Raw genomic sequence first — 23,814 nt, forward strand, 5'->3', positions numbered from 1 at the left:
CTCTCTCTCTCTCATGTAACAAGCAAATGGCATGATTCAAGTCTTCAAGACATAACACATTTATACCTACCCCTCATCCTTCGGCACCCCCCTTCCTCACCCGAAATACAGCTCATATCCAACCTAAGGTGCAATTTTCAACTGACCTTGCCCTACATCTCCCCCCCCCCCCCCCCCTCTTGATAACACCCCCCCCACCACTGCTTCCAGAACACCGTTTCCTAACCTTTGGCCCACCTAGGCCATCAGTTAAAACCCTCCTTAGTGAGCTCCAGGCCACCTGTGTAATGACGGTTTCCTGCCTGACAGAAGAGATTCCCTGGGCTCCTATACAGTAACACAGGTAAGTAAGGCTGAGTCTGCGTTTCTGGTACCACACCAGCGCCAGACTCCAGTTAGCTACTATACTACTATATATATATATATCCTAGCCGAGAGCATAGTCAGTTCATTCATGAAAATACTAGCGCTCGTCAGTCATCTGACTCCCACGAACATTCATTCACACTTTCTTTTTTCACGATGACTTAAACCACCTGAGATCTGTTGAGGGTAATGGATAAGAGCATTTTTCCACATACGAAAAAGCTACAGCCTTTCCGCGTTCTGTACAAGACAGTCATTTTATTTTCGGAACGACTTCACAGATTGACCAAGGTCTTAGTTCCAAATTTATTCAGCAACCAATTCCCATTATTTACATACAGCTCTATATATCTTTTTTTTATTTTTATTCGTGTCCAAGTGAAGAGAAGCTTTAATCCCAGATACAAACGAAAATAAAACCGTATGGGGGGAAATCGTACCGGTACATAGCTCTCCTTTTAAGATCCTTGTTAAGTTTCCCCAGGAAACCAGAGTTCTACTACATGTATACACATCATATTTTTATCATAACGCATTATGACAAAATGATCTTGTTCAGTGTTAACTCAAAAGATCGCAGATGCTCCTCTATCATTACAACGTATGTACACATCAAACGAACCGATTCAATGCTCGTAGGTCCCAAGACTTCACACTTTTCCTTAAGGCTCCACCATGCTTTCCTCCCAAGACTTCCAAGCAGTGTTCCTCCCAAGAGTTGTTCGCTTCGTCAAGGAGCCAGGGTTTTGAAGGAGAGCGAGTACAAACAATATGGCTTCCTTCCTGTAGCCAAGGCTGTAGGAATTCATTCATCTTCAGCTCAACTTGGCACACATTCAGCGATTTTTGGCCTCTCCATCAATGAAGGTTTTAAAAGCACTGTGCACAAAATCAGGCCCTTGCAGCTTCCCTTCTTTTGCTTGCAATTAATTCCTATTAATGTGAGAGGGGGTACTTTTGATTGATGCTGGTTTTGCAGAAGGCGAAGTAGTATTAGCAAAGAGGGCGAGAAGAGGGCATTTTCGTCAGCCTACTTGATATCAGAAGTTCGTGAAGGGACCCTCACACACTAGCACATGTACGCTGACTAACTGCTAAGAGAGAGAGAGAGAGAGAGAGAGAGAGAGAGAGAGAGAGAGAGAGAGAGAGAGAGAGAGAGAGAGAGAGAGAATGAGAAAGAGAGAGAGAGAGAGAGAGAGAGAATGAGAGAGAGAGAGAGAGAGAGAGAGAGACAGACAGACAGAGAGAGAAACAGAGAGAGAGAGAGACTCAACAACAACAACAAAACGTGCACCTATGTTCTGTTAACAACACTGAACACTGACAACTCTGCCAACTCTCCAAATACTTGAACACACCCCCCAACGGCAACAGTACCAATCATAGGTTTCTCCACACTGTTTTTGCCTGGAACGTTTCAAAAACCATGACAACTCAGTGATCATGATACAGCTGCTGCTGGTTTCATTCAAAGCTCAACAACAAAGAAGCATAAATTGACTTTGGTCCACTTATTGCAATGTGCTATCAACCAACACCTGCGTGAAATATAGCTCTAGACTGACTGAACAAAGTCTGCTGCTGTCAATCAAACTGACTGTTAAGTATGCAGTGAGTCATTGCATTGTACTATTCACCCCTGTCAGTAGAAACTACGCACATATCTGTTGCAAAAAAATGAAGTGTCAGCATTTGATCGTAGAGACTACACACAGGCGGTGTCAAAAACTGACTGCATCAACATCCAAACAAAACTCCCCTTCACTCAATCACTCAACTCAATTACTAAATACTCTGAATTTGTGCTGACTTACTGCTACATAGGAATAATACTTAATAACGCAAACTGTCTCTTAACTATGACTTTCCAAATAAAACATATTTGCTTGAACTGCATGTCATATGCCCATGCACGAGTGCCCCCCCCCCCCCCTTCCCACACACACACCTCACAGAGAGAGAGAGAGAGAGAGAGAGAGAGAGAGAGAGAGAGAGAGAGAGAGAGAGAGAGAGAGAGAGAGAGAGAGAGAGAGAGAGAGAGAGAGAGAGAGAGAGAGAGAGAGAGAGAGAGAGAGGCAGACAGGCAGGGTTAAAGTTTACTCTATTGCACCAGCTCCGTTCAAACCTGTCTTACGGCAAGTAACTCCTTACGGCAAGTAACTCCTTACGGCAAGTAACATCTACTTTCACAAATTCAGACAAGTGAGATACACATAAAGGAGGAACACACGCACACAAACACAGGCAAAAAGACATTAGTTCACCATCAAAGTACTACATAGTCCTTAAATTAGAAGATAGCAGTATCAATGTCAAGATTGTCACAACTCTGGCAGCTCCTGACACAGCAGATAGACAGACGGACAGACAGACACTAGACGGACGGAAAGTCAGATGGAGGGACCAAAATACAGACAAAGAAGAAAAACAAACCAACCATTCAATTCCAATGACTATAGATCTTGCAGAAAAGTGTCATATCACTGCAGCGCAATAATCGACCCACACCAACAGAACAAACTGACAGACAGACAAACAAACACACAGACAGAGTCAAAGACTCACCATCCAAGTACCAGAGAGCCTGAAGATTGCAGCACTGACAGACAGACAGACAGACAGACACTGAGACAGACAAACACACACACTCACCATCCAAGTTCCAGAGAGCCTGAAGATTGCAGCACTCTGAAGCGCCGAGATGACGGCCATGACAGCATGAAGGTTGTTTAAATCTAACAGTTTCTAAAAAGATTCCAGAAAGAAACATACATGTCACGCCATTTCATAATTTGACAAAACTCAGCAAAGTTAGTGAATGGAGAGGGGAACGGCGGGAAAAAAAAGAGAGAAGGTGACAACATACAGAAACTGAATGTGTGTGTGAGAGAGAGAGAGAGAGAGAGAGAGAGAGAGAGAGAGAGAGAGAGAGAGAGAGAGAGAGAGAGAGAGAGAGAGAGAGAGAGAGAGAGAGAGAGAGAGAGAGAGGGGGGGGGGGGGGGTACAGGACGGCACAAAAGTAACCAGGAATGTAAAGATGAAGGAGCTCTATTACCCTCCCTCTCCCTTCCGCCTTCTTTTTACACACACACACACACACACGCACACAGACACACACACCACACAGACACAGACACCACACACACACACACCCACACAGACCCACACCCACACAGACCCACACCCACACAGACACCCACACAGACACCCACACACACACACACACACTCCTCACATTCTCTCTCTGTTTCTCTCTCATGAATGCAGGTAAAGGTTAAGTTCAGAGTGTAAACAGTTGGGGAATTAGGACTAGATTAAAAACAGAGTATCACTCACCTTGGCTATTTTGATAAAATGTGACAAAACATCAGCTCTTGTTTTCAAGGTCTGACAGTTTAAAATTTCTCGTTGAACCCAAAAGTTTACCTGCAAAACAGAAAGCAGATATAGTCAGTAACCTATGGACACACTTAATAACTCTTCAGATCACCGAACACATCACTTTAATACGTGTTCTACATCATCATTCACAACTCCATCAAAATCACAACAACAGTAGAATTCTCTTTCAAGAGTCCCGATTTAAGACTGAAGGACACAAACCATTCTCAATTCACACTACAATGACACCTCTGTTTTAATATCTCAACATTCGAGACAATCAGGTCTAAGGGAGTCAGACAAAGGAGGCAAATTTATAGATTTAATGAAGAGAAAATCTCAGAAAACAAGGTATTAACAAGAGGCGAAGCCTTCCAGGCTCACGTAAGAAATCGACAACCAGTAACACAAACTCAATCACTCCGTCACACATACACACACACACACACAGTAAGCATAGGTGACACTGTGCAAGAAAGCAAGACACTAGATCTGTCTGTCTGCATGTAGCCTGTAACTTACAGGGACACGACTGCCAACTGGTCTCGAGTAATTCCTTCGCGTGACGTCCCTCTTACGCCATAATGTGACGTCTTCAAATGTTAAAGTTTCTACCACAGACATACACACGCACACACGCACAGACAGACAAAGTTACGATCGCATAGGCTACACTTACGTGAGCCAAAAATGAGGGGGTCATAAAATAGAGGGTCTAGAAATAGGAGCTTTTCTTGTATCCTGGATGTGTCTTCTTGTAACAGGAAACCTCCTTTTTTGAGAAAAGAGTTGATTTTCGCTATCAAAAAGAAAGAGGGCGGGGATGTAGCTCAGTCGGTAGTGCGCTGGATTTGTATCCAGTTGGCCGCTGTCAGCGTGAGTTCGTCCCCACATTCGGCGAGAGATTTATTTCTCAGAGTCAACTTTGTGTGCAGACTCTCCTCGGTGTCCGAACACCCCCCGTGTGTACACGCAAGCACAGGACCAAGTGTGCACGAAAAAGATCCTGTAATCCATGTCAGAGTTCGGTGGGTTATAGAAACACGAAAATACCCAGCATGCTTCCTCCGAAAACGGCGTATGGCTGCCTAAATGGCGGGGTAAAAAACGGTCATACACGTAAAATTCCACTCGTGCAAAAACCACGAGTGTACGTGGGAGTTTCAGCCCACGAACGCAGAAGAAGAAGCTATCAAAAAGAAAGAATAAGCTGATAATAATGCTACTATTGGACAAAAACAAGCAGAGAACCCGAAAGAATGTTTTCACAATGTGACCATGAACTTTCAGCCTGTCTGTAGCAGAATGAAGACAATTCGTTCAACCTAACTGATATGCAACTGCAGAGCCTAACATGAGAAATGGAGACTTACATGATTGAATCTCCGCGTAAAAGCTACCACGTTGGGGGCCTTGATCAGTTTTTCTTTCGTCGTCCATGCACATGACGTGAGTTCCTGCAACAAGAAAAGCAGTGATTGGTCAACTTCAAAATACCACTCAAAATACATGTATCAATCTTGTAAGCTTTCAACAAAACAGGGGATGACAAAAACAAAACATGAAGAAAATTGAAATAAATATATTCTAAAACTAGATGAATACCCGCTTCGCCGGGTACGGCTGCGCTGGGAAGAAGTTGAGCCGAATACCCGGCTGCAACGCCGGCTTTGCCGGCGCACCGCACGAAGGAAGGGAGATAAACGCGCAAAACACTGGAGAAGAGTAATACCCGGCTTCGCCAGGACAGTGACCTTCTAAAAATAGTATAACGGGAATATGGATTGAGCGTTGTCGACAGTGACCTTCTAAAAATAGAAACGGGAATATGGATTGACGCCACACGAAGGAAGGGAGATAAACGCTGAAAACACTGGAGAAGATAAGGAAGAGTTACTGGGAATGGATTCAGAGAAAAACCAAAATCGGTTCAGCGCTGCGCGCTGAGAGCACGTGTTGAAATATCTCATCGACCAGGTTGTGTCCCGGGTGTACCTGAATATGGCCACCAAATTTGAAACAGATCCATCGAGAACCTTGGCCGTGCATCGCGAACACACAGACACACACACAGACACAAGTCGTATATCTATATAGATGAGCAGTTCAATTCGGTACTATCTTCTTCTTGTGCGTTTGTGGTCTCCAATCCCCACATGCACTTGCTTTCCGCACCAGTGGCCTTCGACACGCATAGCTTTGTTTTTCTTTCCGCATTTTACTGTTTGTACAGTTTCAGGACAGAATACTCGTTTTCAGGGGAGTTGTGTATCATGAAAAGCAGGGTGGATGGGGGTGAGGTGGGGGTTGTTGGGGCGACACACAGTATGTGACAGGTGCCAACGAATATTCAGTGGTGTCTATAGAGTGCCATAGTGAGTATCAGAAAGCCTGTAACCAAGTTACTGTTTAAGCACTCCAACCACATCCCACCTCGCCTAGAACATTTCCACCACTTCCGCTTCATTTTTCAGCACAGTCCAACTTCAATTACCTCAGTCGTGTGGTGTACTGTGAAATCAATTCACTTCCCCCTAAATCGTTTCAAAACAAAGGGAAAGAGAAGTTAAATGACCCCTTTCCCTACGGCATTGTGATTCACAGTCTGAAAACATCCACGCCCAACGATAGACCAATTTATTTTCACTGCTATCAGACAGAATAATAACATGTCATAGCCTCCATCCTCTTACCGCCCCCTCATTCCGCAACTTCCACAAACCAAGAAGAAGAAGAAAAACAACCTGACAGAAACTACGAGTAACACAAGAGAGAAACAAATTGTTAACCCCACATAAAAACCACTCATTCAGAACAAGAAACATGTCTTTCTGTCACGCAATCAGGCAAAAAAATCGTCTGATACGAGACCGCAGAAATATCGGAATTCCCCCCCCCCCAATCCCTCCTTTTCAGCACCGCTACCCTCATCCCTCATGTCATTATCGGAAAATATGGCATAATAAGCCAGCGGAGCAGAAACCGTAATCTTCAAGTTTGAGGTCTTGCCAAACCCGGGGCTATTTTGGTTTTGGACAGGTACAGGAAATCGGGAGAAGAGGTAAAGGGGTGGAGGGGGAAATGGGAAGGGGAGGAAGGTTTCTCAGGTGAGATGGAATACAGGTAAAAGCGGGAGGAGGAAGAGGAAGAGGGGTGGGAGTGGGAGTAGGGATTTGGTTGTGGAAAGGGGTTGTGAGACTGAGGTGGGGGTTGTTGCTGTTTACTTCTTGTAGCTGATGGAAGCTTTTCTGCACCGTGGCTGCGCCATACAATTTCCATCTGTTTTTGCCGTACACAGGACCTGAGCGGCTTACATGTCTATGCTGTCGAGCAAAGACTGGGGTATGTATTGTATGTGCTGGTTGCATTGGTCTTTGATGCCAGTCTGCATCCAGTCTGTCTGGTGCTGTTGCTTTTGCTGTTCCATTGCCAGAACACAAGGCAGAAACCCCGCGTTTCATTGCCAGAATGCAAAGCAGAAACCCCGCGTTTCATTGCCGGAACACAAGGCAGAAACCCCGCGTTTCATTGCCGGAACACAAGGCAGAAACCCCGCGTTTCATTGCCAGAATACAAGGCAAAAACTCCGTGTTTCATTGCCAGAATACAAGGCAGAAACCCCGTGTTTCATTGCCAGAATACAAGGCAAAAACCCCGCGTTTCATTGCCAGAATGCAAAGCAGAAACCCCGCGTTTCATTGCCGGAACACAAGGCAGAAACCCCGCGTTTCATTGCCAGAATACAAGGCAGAAACCCCGTGTTTCATTGCCAGAATACAAGGCAGAAACCCCGCGTTTCATTGCCAGAATACAAGGCAGAAACCCCGTGTTTCATTGCCAGAATACAAGGCAAAAACTCCGTGTTTCATTGCCAGAATACAAGGCAGAAACCCCGCGTTTCATTGCCAGAATACAAGGCAGAAACCCCGCGTTTCATTGCCAGAATACAAGGCAGAAACCCCGTGTTTCATTGCCAGAATACAAGGCAGAAACTCTGTGTTTCATTGCCAGAATACAAGGCAGAAACCCCGCGTTTCATTGCCAGAATGCAAAGCAGAAACCCCGCGTTTCATTGCCGGAACACAAGGCAGAAACCCCGCGTTTCATTGCCAGAATACAAGGCAGAAACCCCGTGTTTCATTGCCAGAATACAAGGCAGAAACCCCGGGGAGAAGTGAAACGTGTATACCACAAAAGGAATGAATGCCAGTGAGAGATCATTTATTGATGAAGAAAAGGCCAAGTAACCATATCATTTTCTCTTCACAAGCAACCTCTCCGGGAGTGGCCATCTACCAGTGTCTTGGTCATTATGGTTCGCTGTGACTGTCCCATTCAAAAGCAGGCCCATAGGTGTCATTAGTGTTTATATTCTGAGGTCCTTATGAAAATGCTGCCCCCTGTCCTATTGTGATGACCAAGGACCGAGTCTTTAACTCAGTGGGTGAGAAGCGAACCTTCCGACAAGCCGACGGAGAGACTTGCCGAGAGCTTCAAAGAACACACACGGAGAGATGGGTGGGAGAAGAGCTGGAAGGATAGAGATCCTATTCAGCTCTTGTATTTTACATAGCCGCGTTTTTGTGCGTGCACGAGAGAGAGAGAGAGAGAGAGAGAGAGAGACAGAGACAGAGACAGAGAGAGACAGAGAGAGAGAGATTGCTTTTGTGCGAGTGTGCAAATGTGAGTGAGTATTGACAGATCACATGGACGGCCCCACCTCCCCCCTCCCCACCCCTTTCTTCATGCTTGTGTTCACCCATGTTCAACATCCTATCAACAGCGAAAACGAAAATACATTTAAAAGCACAGCACAACAAAACCGAGATGAGAACATTAAGGTAAACGTCCTTGCTTTAAGTTCAAGGTTTGTTGACCTCTAGGGGGATGACGCTCGGATCACGGCACACAACTAAATACAAAACCGGCACGGTTGGCCTAGTGGTAAGGCGTCCGCCCCGTGATCGGGAGGTCGTAGGTTCGAACCCCGGCCGGGTCATACCTAAGACTTTAAAAAAATTGGCAATCTAGTGGCTGCTCCGCCTGGCGTCTGGCATTATGGGGTTAGTGCTAGGACTGGTTGGTCCGGTGTCAGAATAATGTGACTGGGTGAGACATGAAGCCTGTGCTGCGACTTCTGTTTTGTTGGTCTGCGACTTCTGTCTTGTGTGTGGCGCACGTTATATGTCAAAGCAGCACCGCCCTGATATGGCCCTTCGTGGTCGGCTGGGCGTTAAGCAAAACAAACAAACAAACTAAATACAACCTTTCCCTTTTTACCATGTTGTTCACACATTCACCTCATGTTCTGCATGCAACATAAAAAGCAGCTCCATTTCTCTTTCTGTCTGCCTCACTGAATAGATACCCAGGTGAGCTAGGGAGTTCTGACTTTAACATGGTCAGTATGCGAGGAACACACACATCATCGCAACCAAAATCCAGCAGATTTAGAAGCAGTTTTCTGGATTTGGGCTGCGGTGTGTGTGTGTGTGTGTGTGTGTATGCCCTGTACTGGTTGTACTTATAAACATAAACAATAAGACCGACCACATTCCCCCCCTCCCACCTCCTCCCCCTCCCACCTCCTCACCCTCCCTTGAACAAAATCTACTGGTCTTCGGTGGAACTGAATCAGGTTTAGTCCGTCATCACTGCCCCAACTGTGGAAACACATCGGCAGAAATGACAGTAAAGTTTTTGGCGTTTAACATAACTACCGGCGCTAAATGACACTCCTGTTTATGTTGGTACATTTTGAAAAAATCACAGAGGGATATTGGTACATTTTGAAAATTTCACAGAGGGATATTGGTACATTTCAAAAGTTCAGAGTAGGGTATTGATACATTTCGAAAGTTCAGAGTGGGATATTGGTACATCTTAATCGTACATAGACTACTAAGAGGGATATTGGTACATTTCAAATGTTCAAAAAGTTACACGGAGAGGTTGGTTGGCTGGTTCACTGTTCGCTATGCATGAACTGCACTGGATTAAAGTGCGTGGAGGTAGATAAAAGGAGCAATAAAACATCGTTGACAGACAATATTATATACAATGTTTGGAAACTTACGTCAGGCAGTATGGACTTGAAAACTGGGAGATCCATCAACGTTATCTGGCTCTGCAACGAGAGAGAAAGAGTGAAAGAAAGTAAACACCATGCGGTAAATCACAATCATCTTCACACAACTGTCACGACATGTTTCACAGAACGAGCATCACTTGGAGAACATGTGTACTTAGCTTCCAGCTAAAAATGTTCCCTTGCTCACTCACATGATCTCCCAACCCCCTACCCCCTTGCTGAAGACCGGTGGTCTACAGCAAATAAACTATTCGTATTGGTATTCTGCGTCTCTGTCTGTCTGTTTGTCTCTTTTTTTCTTTCTTTGAACTTTCCACTTCACAAGCAGAAAGGTGTTTCCCGAGGCACAGTGAAATTTCAAAAGAGATTCCTCTCCTTTGAATTCGTTCTCCTTTAGATGTTACATTAGACTGATTAGTCTAGAAGCATAAACAAACGCCGAGCATGGGTGAAACTAGTAACTCCCATTTCCTCACACCGTCGGTGCAAACATAGCGAACAGAGTGAAAGGCCACCTGCTTTTTGGAGTCATCTCTTCGTAGCTCCAATATGCACTTAAACTAAACTTATAGCCTTTAATGTTCATGTCATCTGCACTTTCTAAAGGCCGTCTTACATTAATCATGCCATATCCTTTTCAAATGCCTTCTCTTCAAAAGTCAAACACTTCTAAGACTGCTACAAAATTTCACAAATCTTTGGATTCAGGAGTATTCAAGTAAACCTGAATCAGCCTAAACTACTGATACTTTAATAGGTGTACCTTGTCTCATGTCACTTTTGTTTGACAAAGCCCCCCTCCCTCTCTCACTCTCATAATGTCCAAAATTAGATCTATAAAGGATATCTCTCTCTCTCTCTCTCTTTTAATGTCCAAACTTAGACCTATAAAGGATATCTTCTTCTTCTTCTCGATCGCTCAGACAGGGACTCCGGAACTTCTGATGAAGTCTGCAGTACAGCGAAGACTCCGCAGGTGAAATACGATATAAAATTCCAAACTTACACCTTCCACAATTTTGAGCACAAGACGCTGGAAGACTGACACATTCTTCCCCCCCATCCTCATGCACCTCTCTAACTTTCAGCTAAAAGGGCACACTTTGTAAGCCCAAAAGTGTGCCAATAACGCTACTCACTGCAAAGTCTTCAGGTGAGACCCTGAGCACGTCGAAAACGACAGCATCATAGCTCTTCATGCGTGGAAGACTGGACCGTTTGTCCAGCGACTCCTGGCTGCCGTGACTGGTGCCCTGCAACACAAATAAGCAACACATGACATTTATGTTGGCTGGGTTCCAGCGTTTAAGGGTACTTTCATTCTCCTCTAAGCGATAATGTACACTATCACAGACTTGTCCAGGCTTTTACATGGAACAAGAAGAGCATCTATTCACTTGGATACATACCAAAACACAGCAGTCTTTACTACTTCCTGTGCCAAGTGGGAACTTTTGTTGTTGAATTAATTTTGTAGCCGACACAGGAGTCAACATGCAAAATTAATTCAGCTGAAAAAATTAACTCTGCGAAGAACCTCACCGGCGTATGCTCTAAAGCTGCTAACTTTTTGGTGTTGCAACTCGTCAAAGTGTGCGAGTCAGCCACAGAAATATAGACATCTCTGTGGAGTCAGCTCGTGATTTTAAGCGTTGCAGCAGTGAGAGGACGAAGGTTGTTGAGACCAGTTCCCCAAACGACCTTGACCACTTGGGAACAATCAACTGCTGTCAGGAAGAGCAAATTCTGGTTCTTCCGCACTATATGCATTGTCATGTTCAAGGGCCGAGTCGCACACTGCAATGCACACTCTTCAATTTTGTCTGTCTGTGCTACTTCAGTTTTTATTTTTTTATTTTTTTTATTAACCTAACATACATTGTACAAAAAATAAACATCATCATTTCTACATAATAACATGCTTCCTTCCAAATATGTGAAACAAGGCATCGGGCACAAGAATAGTACGAGGCGGAGGTTGTAAGTAAGGAGGAGAGAGTGCAGAAAAGAGAGAGCCAGACCTGTTTACCCCCATAAGTGTTTTGGAGTAATGCTCAGCCCCAAAAATAGTAATCCTGGCACAAAAATAGTAATCATCCAGCATTCGTCGCCAATTACAACGCCGCGGCACATGACAACTGTGTCTGCGAAACGCAATCATGCACATATATCCATCATTTACAAACAAAACACATCAGTCAGTTTTTGTAGTCATCATAATTTCAAAGAAGATCCCATCAAAAGCACATGCATCACTGATTCTTTTTCTTTTGCTCGTAGTAGGCCTTTTTCAGTGTGTCAAGCGCTTCTCTACTGTACTTGCGCTTGCCGAATGAGTGAGGGCAAGACTTCACCACTAGAATAAGGCTCTCCAGCGTCTCGTCAGACAGACATGATCTCTGGTCAGTCCTGTGCTTTTTCACCCCATTTTGCCATTGAAAAAAACAATGCCAAACATGTAAATTGATTAAAAAAAAAATAAAAAAATAAAAAAATAAAAAAATTTAAATTTTTTTTTAACATTTTTTATTTATGAAAATCGTAGTCTTGACACGGATAGCGGAATGGCGTATTTTTTGCAGAAAATCGTAATAAATTACGCCAAAATCGTAAGGGTAAACAGGTCTGGAGAGCTACTTCAGTTTGTTGTTGTTGTTGCTGTTGCTGTTGCTACGGTTAGGTTTGTGTTCTCTCTGCCTTGTCTGTATGTCTGTCTATCCCTCTCTCTCCCTGCCCCCCCCCCCCCCCCCCCCACCCCCTCTATCTCTCCCTCCAAAACATGTGTTATTAAACATCAGAGTTGGATAATCAACCGCTTATGCAACGCTTTGCATGATATATTACGCTTCAAGGAGAAGGAACAAAACAAATCGTGGTGCCACTCTGCATCCAATAACCGCATAATACAACCCATATTTTGAGATGGAAATGAGCCCGGGTGGAATAGGGGGGCTAGTGGGGAGGGGGGGGGGGGGTAAGAGTGTAGCAAAGAATGAAGGGATCCCCCTCATCTTTCCATGGAAGAAGGAAAAAACATCCTGTGCCAGTTTTAGCGGAAAAACGTTGGCCGTCCTCCAGCTTTGTGTCAACATGCTGCGAGTTATGAAAGGTAAGTTTTCTCCAGTTATTTCCAGCTTCTCTCCTGCTGTGCCTCGCTGAAGGTTATCATCATTAGATGCAGAACAAACGATTCGTTCTGTCTCCCCCAAACACAACAGACCCCCACCCCCATGTTACCGTCTTATACAAAGTTGTTTTTCGCAAGCAGAAAAGCGACACACACAAAAAGAGTGTTTTTTTTTTTTAATGAAGTTTTAGGTTTTAGCTTCTGTGACCAATAAAGAGTTCTCGACTGTCGTGCTAGCTGTTGAAGTCTCCCTGTTGAAATCAGTGTATTTTCACGCAAAGACACAGACCGTAACGCATGCATGCACGCACGCGCACACACACACCAAAGACACAGACCGTAACGCATGCATGCACGCGCACACACACACCAAAGACACAGACCGTAACGCATGCATGCACGCGCACACACACACCAAAGACACAGACCGTAATGCATGCATGCACACACACACACACACACACACACACACACACACGCACACACACACACACACACACACACATTCACACACTCACACACTATCAACCCGCTTCCCCCTTTGAAGCTGTAGTTGAGGTGGTGGTTGACATTTAAAAATGCACATCAACAATAACAACACAAATCTGTGTGCTGGCATATTTGCTTGTTTGTTTCTGTGTGCTTGCAAGTTGTCAGATTTATACAAAACTTTTTCTTCTTTCTTTACTGCACATTTAGCACAAAAACCCCTGCATATCTCCACACCCCAAAATACACTTTAGATGCATACTCTTTTTCTGACGGTCGTTTTCGTAAGATTAGTGAAGAATGCAAGAAAAACAGGGCTATCCAAGCGATCATTCTCTGTCACCTTTCAAATCTTAAAGCATTAGTCTTATTCCGCTGCTGTGTTCCTTCCTGACACACAGGTGCTAGACGTCTGAGAGAGAGAGAGAGAGAGAGAGAGAGAGAGAGAGAGAGAGAGAGAGAGAGAGAGAGAGAGAGAGAGAGAGAGAGAGAGAGAGAGAGGGAGTGAGGGAGAGGGAGAGGGAGAGAGGGAGAAAGTGAGAGGGAGAAAGTGAGAGAGAGAGAGAGAGGGAGAGCGAGAGAGAGAAAGAGAGGGAGCAAGAGAGAGGGAGGGAGAGAGGGAGAGGGAGGGAGAGAGGGAGAGAGGGAGAGGGAGAGGGAGAGAGAGAGAGAGAGAGAGAGAGAGAGAGAGAGAGAGAGAGAGAGAGAGAGAGTGTGTGTGTGAGAGAGACAGACAGAGAGACAGAGAGATTGAGAAATATTGTAAATAGCTTTCGTTGGTATGGAGCCTCTCTCTCTCTCTCACTCGGTGGGGGAGGGGGGGGTCGTCTAGCCGTTCATGTCTGAGTATTTTTAGGGTACTCAGTCAAATCGGATTGCCCACAAATCGTACCGACCAAAACGCCAAATGAAAGTCGAACAATGCAAGCAACCTTCGCTGAAACAAGAAAACAAAACTTGACTAAATATAAAAATGATGTAAGCAAAATACCTCGTCCATTTTCCAGTTCTTGAAGACCTGTACAGGTTGGTGAAGATGCCACAGAGGTCAGAGTAACCAGGCTTTACGGCTTGGCAGACACAACAACGGTGTGTGTGCGTGTCTGTGCCTGCCGGGTGATCCAGGTAAGCAATAAAGCGAACACTGAATTAACGTACCCCCCCCCCCCCCCCAATGCACACCGAAACCGACCAAGAGCCCAGTGCCCAGTGGTGTTTACCACTGGCATCTCATGACGTCAGCCCCTCCCCCCCCCCCCCCCCCCCCCCAGTATCTTCCCCATAGAGTGTTTACAATACCTGGCGTACTACTTACTATCTCTCACTGACGCTGATGGGGTCTATGTCGACCAAAAGAGTGGGATTCCCTGTAGGTGGAGTTCCTGGAGGGGGATTGCCTGTGTACATGGAATACCACAGGATTTAGTTCCTGTAGCGTGTCGCTGATATCGCTGAAAGTCACGTGATGCTTGGTGACATCAGTAGAATTTGATGTTTTTAAATCTTTTTTGATATTTCTTAGAAATTCAAGTATGGTTTGCAAGTTTTATTGAAAAACTCCACCCTGTGGGATTCCCTGTATACAGGGAATCCCCCTCCAGGAACTCCACCTACAGGGAATCCCACTCTTTTGGTCGACATAGACCCCATCAGCCTCACTGACCATCTTCTGACCTCATGTCCATTCACGTCGTGCTGACTTCCTTCATTTAGCTAAATTACTCACTCAGACTACGAGTGTAACAGGCCCCGCAGAAGGAATGTGGATGCCTTTACTAACTAAAGAGGGAAGGGTGCTAAAAACGGTCAGGTTTGAGAGTTCTGCGGTTCCAAGAGCGAACTTGCTTTGAGAAAGAAAGGTGAAAAATTAGGCAGGCTTCGCTTTTGAATGAGGAGGATATAATTACCCTGTCCCTGAATTGAGACGGAATACAGATACCAAAGCTCCAATTAGGCTGAGAGTGGTTTACTGGGGAATTTATTCTGACTCTAGTCCCAAGAGTAAACACGAAATATTTGACAGCGCACGCCCGAACTACTGTCCCCCTCTTCTCAGCCTCCCCCCCCCTCCCCCCCACACAGACACCCACCACCACCTAGAGTGAGCCCAGCCAGATCAAGTTCGCCGTAACACGCGAATGCATAATTTTGTTAGCGTGCATGCGTGCTTGTCGGTGCGTAGAAGCGCATGCACAAGAAAACATGTGCACAGAAGTACGCTATACAGGTAAGAAGCAAAGGCAGGAAACACCTGGCACTGACCATCACAAAGCTGTTGCCCTAGCCCAATTGGACTCTGCCAACCACTTATCATTTGCCTGCTACCTATGAAATTGCCTGCTACCTGTTCTCTCTATGGCACCGTCTACTCTTTGTGAGATGACGCTTGTTCAAAAGCAGTGGAACCAAAGAGCTTGCTCAATATTGAGAGTACAGAAGTCGGGGGTGGGGTATAACATTATGAGAAAACTACGTTTTGGGTGATGTGTGTGTGTGTGTGTGTGTGTGTGTGTGCGCGCGCGTTGGGAGAGTGTGTGTGAGAGAGAGAGAGAGAGAGAGAGAGAGAGAGAGAGAGAGAGAGAGAGAGAGAGAGAGAGAGAGAGAGAGAGAGAGAGAGAGAGAGAGAGAGAGAGAGAGAAAGCCTTATCTTCAAACCAGTCCGTTCTACATTGTAAACGACATACACACACAACAAGCACATTAACCATGGTCATCCGTACGCTGTTGTGCCGCTTAGTACAGTGTACCCCAACCCTCCCTCTTTCTCCACAGTTATGCCCATGCACCAGACATGCACACAAGACACAAAACCAGATTAGTTCCAATCGCAACAAAAGTGACAGCATCAATTTCTGATGAATGATCATGTTAATAGAAAGAAGGCGTGCTTAGCCCTCAAAAGCCTATTAATGTTTATCAAACAATATTCTAAAACCAGCAGCCTGGCATCCAATATAACTTTATGACGTAAAACCATGGCAATTTTCGAGAAAATGGCAGATATTGCATATATTGCATTCTTAAACAATTTTCTCATGGAAGGAGTGAAATGACGTCTTTTAGGTTATAAGCGGATCCCAGATTGCTAATCGACAATTCCCGGTCATATAAACAGGCCCCCAGCGAAGGGTGCTTGCAATGTTTGATTTAGATGTTACACTCGGGAGTATAAAAGAGAAGGGTTCGTTTGGAAAATATCAATTTTTTTTGTATGCCAACACGAAGATGTTGCTGTGAGGCTATCATGCTTGACTACCAATCCTTCGTTCTGTTGGTTTATAAATGAATGTGATTGTTGTAGTTCAGCCAGCGAACTTCATCATCATGTTTGACTATCAATCTTTCCTTCTCTTCGTTTATGAATGGGTACGATTGTCGTAATTAAGCCGACCCAAATCTGTCTGTAAAGTTCGGACTGGCTTTTTCGCTTCTGAATGGGTGTGATCGTGTACGTTCCTCCTTCGGTGTTTTGACTCTCTCTCTCTCTCTCTCTCTCTCTCTCTCTCTCTCTCTCTCTCTCTCTCTCTCTCTCTCTCTCTCTCTCTCTCTCTCTCTCTCCTGCCAGGTCATTGACCTCAAAGACTACTCTCAGATGCGTTAAGTCAATGTAACACACTCAGCCTAAAATCACAGAAATCACAAGAGTTCAGGCAGCAGCCAGAAAACCAGCCTACACAGTCTAGAGACAAAGTGCTTGCTGCCGCGCGAGCCCGAGAAAAATGTCCCTCTCTCTCTTTGCTGCGTTAGCCGCAAAAGCCCTCCGCGGAGGTGTTCCCAGACACATCGTACATAGATAGGGTGTACAGAGCAATCCTTTGTACAGTGTGCAAGCCATCTTCTTGCCATCTTTCAGCCAGCCCGACAACAAGGCACGTAAGACATATACACAATCTCCCCACGCCCACAAGAATAACAGGAAGCGCGCGCCTCAAAGTGAAGACGTTTGTTTAATCACGGGACAGGCGATGCCACTGTTCAGCTTCCAGGTAAGGGAGAGGTGAGAGTGATTGGGTCTAGTGGCTATTGTTTTAGCCATTGTCACATGGAGAAAGAGGAAGTTAAGGGAGAGGTGAGAGTGATCGGGTCTAGTGGCTATTGTTTTAGCCATTGTCACATGGAGAAAGAGGAAGTTCTCTGACCCATGCACATATATATATATATAGAATAGTTCATGTACGGAACTCGTTTTTGCATGGGATACCCTCTCTGTGTCTATCTCTCTCTCATTCTCTCACACACACACTCTCTCTCTCTCTCTCTCTCTCTCTCTCTCTCTCTTTCCCCCCCCCCCTTCTCTTTCTCTCTCTTCCCCCCCCCCCCCCCCCCCTTCTCTCTCTCTCTCTCTCTCTCTCTCTCTCTCTCTCTCTCTCTCTCTCTCTCTCTCTCTCTCTGTATGTGCATACCCGGCCGTATGTCTGTCTATGTCTATATGTAGGCTACGTGGACGTGTCCGTCTGCGTGCATGTCAGTGAGTCTCAGTCTCAGTGTCTGCATGTTCCACGACAAGCAATACTATTAGTATCTACCCCACCTGACCAGGTAAAAACAAGCCCAGCTTCTGCACTTATTCAAATCACAAACTGTAACAGTTAGCAGCAGCAGCCGACGGTCAGCAGCCACAAGCAAGGTTAAGGAGCACATCAAAGTACACCGACCTTATACTCACATAACTCATAACTCATAACATTTTATTGATCCAACAAAGGAAATTAAATTAGTCATCAGCACATATAGGTCATTAATTAATAACTATAAAAGAATAAAAGAAGAAAATTCTACTGCACCTTTTACCTACACAAATGACCACGCGGCATATAATCGTCCAGTGTACGGACGAACGCCGTCTAGGCTTGACTTTTTCTGCCAGAAATGCGCGCTGGTCATTTCATTGTGCTTCCCTCCCCCTTATGCCCGTGTGGCAAGAATCAGACAGCAGAGCACATCCTGCAGGCTTGTCCATACCACAGTGCACTGAGTGACACCATCTGGCCTGAGGAGACAGCGCTACAAAACAAGCTATACGGCCCCAGAGAGGACTTGGAGAGGACAGCACGTTTCGCCCTGCAGTCCGGACTGACGATCTAACAGCGAACGACAAGAAGATTTCATTGTGTAGTGTTTGGAAATGTGTCTAGTTTCTCAAACTTAAACATCAACGGACTTTTGGGATGTAAAAGTTTACATTGCAAGTTTCATTCGATTCAATAAGCGAGATGGTTCTGTCGTCAAAGAGGCTATTTTTAATCTTCTTAAACTTAACCTCGTTCGGCTTTTGGCTTGGAATAACAGCATCGCAAAAAATCTAAGTCTGACACGAAGAACAACTCGTTTACATCCGCAAAATCTCACTCTTGAGTAAAGAAACAAGTAGTCTGCTCCTAGGTCGAGTAGAGGAATGATGGTTAGCCATGAGCCAGGAATCACCATTAACTTTCCCCAGATACCTGCCTTCCAGACCACAGGTGCACAAGCAGTTAGCCACCCTCAGTCTCATCACCCTCATTCCATGGTTCAGAGACTAAGAGAGAGAGAGAGAGAGAGAGAGAGAGAGAGAGAGAGAGAGAGAGAGAGAGAGAGAGAGAGAGAGAGAGAGAGAGAGAGAGAGAGAGAGAGAGGGAGAGAGAGACAGAGAGACACAGGGTCAGAGAGAGACAGACACACGAACGGACCGGCCAACAGTGATTGGATAACAAAGATTTATCCCCCTCACCCCGGTACGCACAATCACACACAGACACACAGAAACAAACAACCAGACACACAAACAACCAGACACACAGACAATCAGACAGACAGACCAGATAGACAGACAGACAGACAGACAAACAACCAGACACACAGACAATCAGACAAACAAACAGACAGACAGACAATCAGACAGACAGACAGACAAACAGTACGATGAAGTAACTTACATCAGCGGGGTAGGGCGCGGCAGGGGAGAGAAAGTTACTGTCCCCACTGCTGTCCCGTTCCAAGGTCTTGCCCATGCCCTTGTTGGGCTCGTCTGGGGTCAGGATGCGGTGAGGTACGTTCATCTTGCACACCTCACACCTGGAACAGGTCAAGGTACAACACTTGTTTACACATTGGTCAAGGTACAACACTTGTTTACACATTGGTCAAGGTACAACACTTGTTTACACATTGGTCAAGGTACAACACTTGTTTACACATTGGTCAAGGTACAACACTTGTTTACACATTGGTCAAGCATTCCTTACTGAAAATCACACTGGAATAAAACATTTACATACAAATTTACCAATCTGTTAAGGATTTGTAAGTGAAAATCACACTGGAATAAAACATTTACACACATATCAACTATAATGTGTCAATGATTTGCTATCGCTGTGTTGACGATGTGCATTATCACTTTTCCTGCACCAAATATAGAAAGAGAGAGAAATGGAGATGAGGGCGACGACAAAGACATGGAAAAGAAACACTTGTGACCAATAGCTAATTGTCCAGAAAGAGCTACCTATTAACAACGTCATCATCGTCATCGTCAACAACAACGACGACGACGTGACTAACGTACAACTTAGAGAAATCTGAATTAGACTTGCATGTGAACAATTTCAGGTAATTTCTTCGCGCGCACGTGAACACACACGCCAATCAAGTCGCCTGGTCCATTGTAAGCGAACAATCCAGGAAAATGCTGACCAACTCCTTAACCTGTGTCCGTCCCGTCTACTTAGTCAGGTCACTTTTCTTTTACCTTTCAATCCTTTTCAGCGGGAGACACAGACACGACACAGGCAAATGTTACACAGGAAATGATTAAAATTCCTCAGCAAACTGAAGCAGGTTGAACGCAGTAATACCCTAAAATTCACTGACCTCGAACTAGCCCTACAGCCCAAATCTAGATCAAAATCACACCGAACCAACACAAATGGCCAACTTTGATCACCCCTACAGGGTAAAGCTTCTGTGAGTAGTTTCCCAATTAAAAAACTTGTAGTGAAAAATCGAGCTCCCTCATTTGTGGAATATCTTCCGTGTAAAATCAATGACAAACTTGAACCATGAAAGGAGTAGGAAAGGTTTAGAGTAACGTGATAACACTTTTTGCCGAGCGAGTCAAGACACATGCAGTTATTTTCAAGGAAGTGGTCACTTCACTATGCTGAAAGTTTTGACCGTAAAACGTCCAGTGTGTAGCAGTAATTACTGACAACTGGACTTTCCCGAAGTAGTCACAGCTCTTAGATTGGCAAGGGGGGTACTTGAGAGTTGACCACTTCGCAATTTACAACACAGCCCACTCTAAAAATAAAAAAGTTTCTGACGACAACAGTCACAATTTACTTAGGAAACTTTCGACTTGGAAAAAAAAAAATCAAAACTACATGTAGTAGTATAATTGCGGTAGCTACTTGTCGAATTCCCATATTGACTGACGCCTCCAGCTACGGGACACTTAGAGTTAGTCTATTTTTTGCAAATTTCACATGTTTTTCCTTGCGGGTGTTTGGGTGGGAGGGTGTTGGGCAAAGTGAACATGTTTTTGTAGCTCTCAAAATCCCGTGCGAGTTCCAATTTCCTGTGCTTGTTTTGGTTGTGCATCTCCAAGAAAGAGCGTGCAAAGACTGAAGTGAAGACACGACAAAATCTAATTTCGCCGGAAAGCCTGTCACCCTACGCAATCTTCGCAGCAGGATGGTCGAAGACAGACAAGGGGTTGAAAAACAAAACAGGGAAGAACAAGAAGAAAAAAAAGAAACAGAAGAAGAAGAAACACGGTGTCACACACACACACCACACACACACACACGCGCGCGTACACACACACACGTACACATTTTTGCACAGAGATCAATCTTGCGCCATCACTGTTCCCAGGCTGGGCGAAATTGAAAAAGAAAAGCTCCTTTGGAGCGCCATCCTCAAGAGGAAAGGGAATGGAGGGGTGGGGTGGGGGGTTGAGAGTAAAAGAGCCTTAGCTTCGAACGGAAGTTAAAATGCCAGGCTTATAAATCCGCTTGAAAGCTGTCAAAGCTACAGCCCCAGTCATGAATTGTCAAGTTTATATCGACCTTTTTCCGTTTGACAACGACCCCAAAACACAAGATATCGAACGTAACGGCATTCCTTCACGGGTTTTTCTACACACACGTGTTAATATTTAAAGCGCAAAATAAATTAGCTATCTACGCCGTAGTTCCCCACAGTTTAATCTCTCAGGTCGCCCGTTTCGAAACAATTTACAACCCAATTTAAGTTTTAGTGCAGTTTAATTTAGGGCCTCGATTTATTTATTTTGCTCACGACATCTCTTGTCTTAAACGGCTTCACACAGTGGGATTTCTGATAAAATGTTTTTCACGCGTGTGAAAGTGGTTTTAAACGCTTCACTCAAGTTTAACATTAAGGAAAAGGTTTTTGACTTTAATTTGTTCATTAAGGACGAGGAAAAAGGTTTTGAGTGCGACACACATCAAGAACACACGAACAAATGACAAAATTTGTACCGAATAGACAAATAGGCTTAAGGGACACGAAAAAAACCCACCAACCATTGTACGTCTGCATCTTGTAAGAATACGGACCATACTGATCGAAGAGATTTTCGTAAAAATTACCAAAGCATTCCCTTACTTAACGAACTCAAACGCTGAGAACTTGGAGCACATTACGTAACAATACTCACCCACTATAGCACAACACTGGGGAAACAGTTATTTGTGTGAACTTCAAAACAATGTGAGCCTTAAACAGAATGGAGGCATTTCCACCTCGCAAAACTGCATATGCAGCAAACATACTCAATAACAGAAGCATGTGCATGGCAAATGCTGTCAGCTGAAGAGCATGTTTAAGTGGTGTGTGTGTGTGGGTGGATGGGTGTGTGGGTGGATGGGTGGATGGGTGTGTGGATGGGCGACAGAGAGAGAGAGAGAGAGAGAGAGAGAGAGAGAGAGAGAGAGAGAGAGAGAGCGTTCGTGCGAGTGCGGGGGAGTGAAGGGACAGAAAAGTGAGACAGACACAGAGGCAGAGAGCACCGCACACATACACCTTTATATGATTCACATCAAAGAGACGTTCTACACACTTCAAGTGCGCGTGGGTGTCTTATGCACACCACAGCCCTAGCCCACTTCATACCAGTCCTTGTTTCCGATCCCACTCATGCAAATTCACATCACTGAATGACACCAAAGGATTCTGAATAATAGCGAAATGGAGCTCGCGCACAGAAGTAACAGACCGTCTAGTCCAACAGACATACATGCTGACACAAGTATCTCACACGACTTATCGAGGTCTCCTGAGCCATCGGCTAAAACGCTGTTCAAGGAACTAACATGTAACCGATCGACAAGACAGACAGACAGAAAGACACACAGCGCACAAATATTCCCATTATGATTTATAAAACAACCAAACCCCCGCACCCACAGCCCGCACTTTCCCCCTTCCCCGCACAAGAATCAGGAAGATGAAGGTCCACAACCCTGTCACTCTGGCCCACACAATACAGCGGAAACTCCGGCCACACAATCTGATGCGACTGCCATTTTTGCTTGTTCCTGCTTCAGAAGTTATTAGCGTCAGAATGGAATGTCATTGTCACTGTTAGCGGGTCCTGCTTCTCTGTTGCGTGTTACCGAAAACTCTTCCTGGTCCAACGCTACTTGGGAACTGCCCTTGCTTTGTCTTTCTATACTTCCTAAATGTGAGTAAAGAGGTATGAGAACTGACCAGGAAAATGGCCAAACGTATGAACCACTCTCTTTCTTTCTTTCTCTCTATCTCACACACACACACACACACACACACACACACACACACACACACACACACACACACACACACAAACACACACACATACACACAGGCGTTCCTTCTCTCTATCCATCTGTCTCTCTCTCTCTCTCTCACACACACACACACACACACACACAGGCGTTCCTTCTCTCTATCCATCTGTCTCTCTCTCTCTCTCTCACACACACACACACACAGGCGTTCCTTCTCTCTATCCATCTGTCGCACACACACACACACACACACACACACACACACACACACACACAGGCGTTCCTTCTCTCTATCCATCTGTCTCTCTCTCACACACACACACACACACAGGCGTTCCTTCTCTCTATCCATCTGTCGCACACACACACACACACACACACACACACACACACACAGTCTCCAGTGGATTGAAACAACACATCGAATCCCAAGATTCCCTTACCTAACACAACTTCTGCAGCAAATCCCAACAGTAAAAACCCCACACGTTTTAAAGTTTCAGAGGCAAAAACCATGACGAAACACAGTAGCCTCTACTATTTCTACATTACACAACAGCAAACTGAGAAGGAGAAAAAAACCT

The 23,814-nt window shown here is 45.0% G+C and overlaps 1 protein-coding gene across 9 annotated transcripts in view; it reads right to left on the minus strand.

Moving 5' to 3' along the window:
• The window catches only part of LOC138948920 (ras-specific guanine nucleotide-releasing factor RalGPS2-like), a 139,783-nt gene that overhangs the window by 14,816 nt on the left and 101,153 nt on the right, over positions 1-23,814 (minus strand). For all 9 annotated transcript variants that reach the window (XM_070320569.1, XM_070320563.1, XM_070320571.1 and 6 more), the window contains 6 exons: positions 19,370-19,508; positions 10,978-11,091; positions 9,824-9,874; positions 5,121-5,204; positions 3,703-3,792; positions 3,019-3,111 (listed from right to left, as the gene is read on the minus strand). In XM_070320569.1, coding sequence (XP_070176670.1) covers positions 3,019-3,111; positions 3,703-3,792; positions 5,121-5,204; positions 9,824-9,874; positions 10,978-11,091; positions 19,370-19,492 — 555 coding nt within the window. In that variant the 5' untranslated portion in view covers positions 19,493-19,508. The remainder of the gene's footprint in view (positions 1-3,018; positions 3,112-3,702; positions 3,793-5,120; positions 5,205-9,823; positions 9,875-10,977; positions 11,092-19,369; positions 19,509-23,814) is intronic.

The sequence above is a fragment of the Littorina saxatilis genome, linkage group LG15 (genome assembly GCF_037325665.1).
Source record: "Littorina saxatilis isolate snail1 linkage group LG15, US_GU_Lsax_2.0, whole genome shotgun sequence".
NCBI lineage: Eukaryota > Metazoa > Mollusca > Gastropoda > Littorinimorpha > Littorinidae > Littorina > Littorina saxatilis.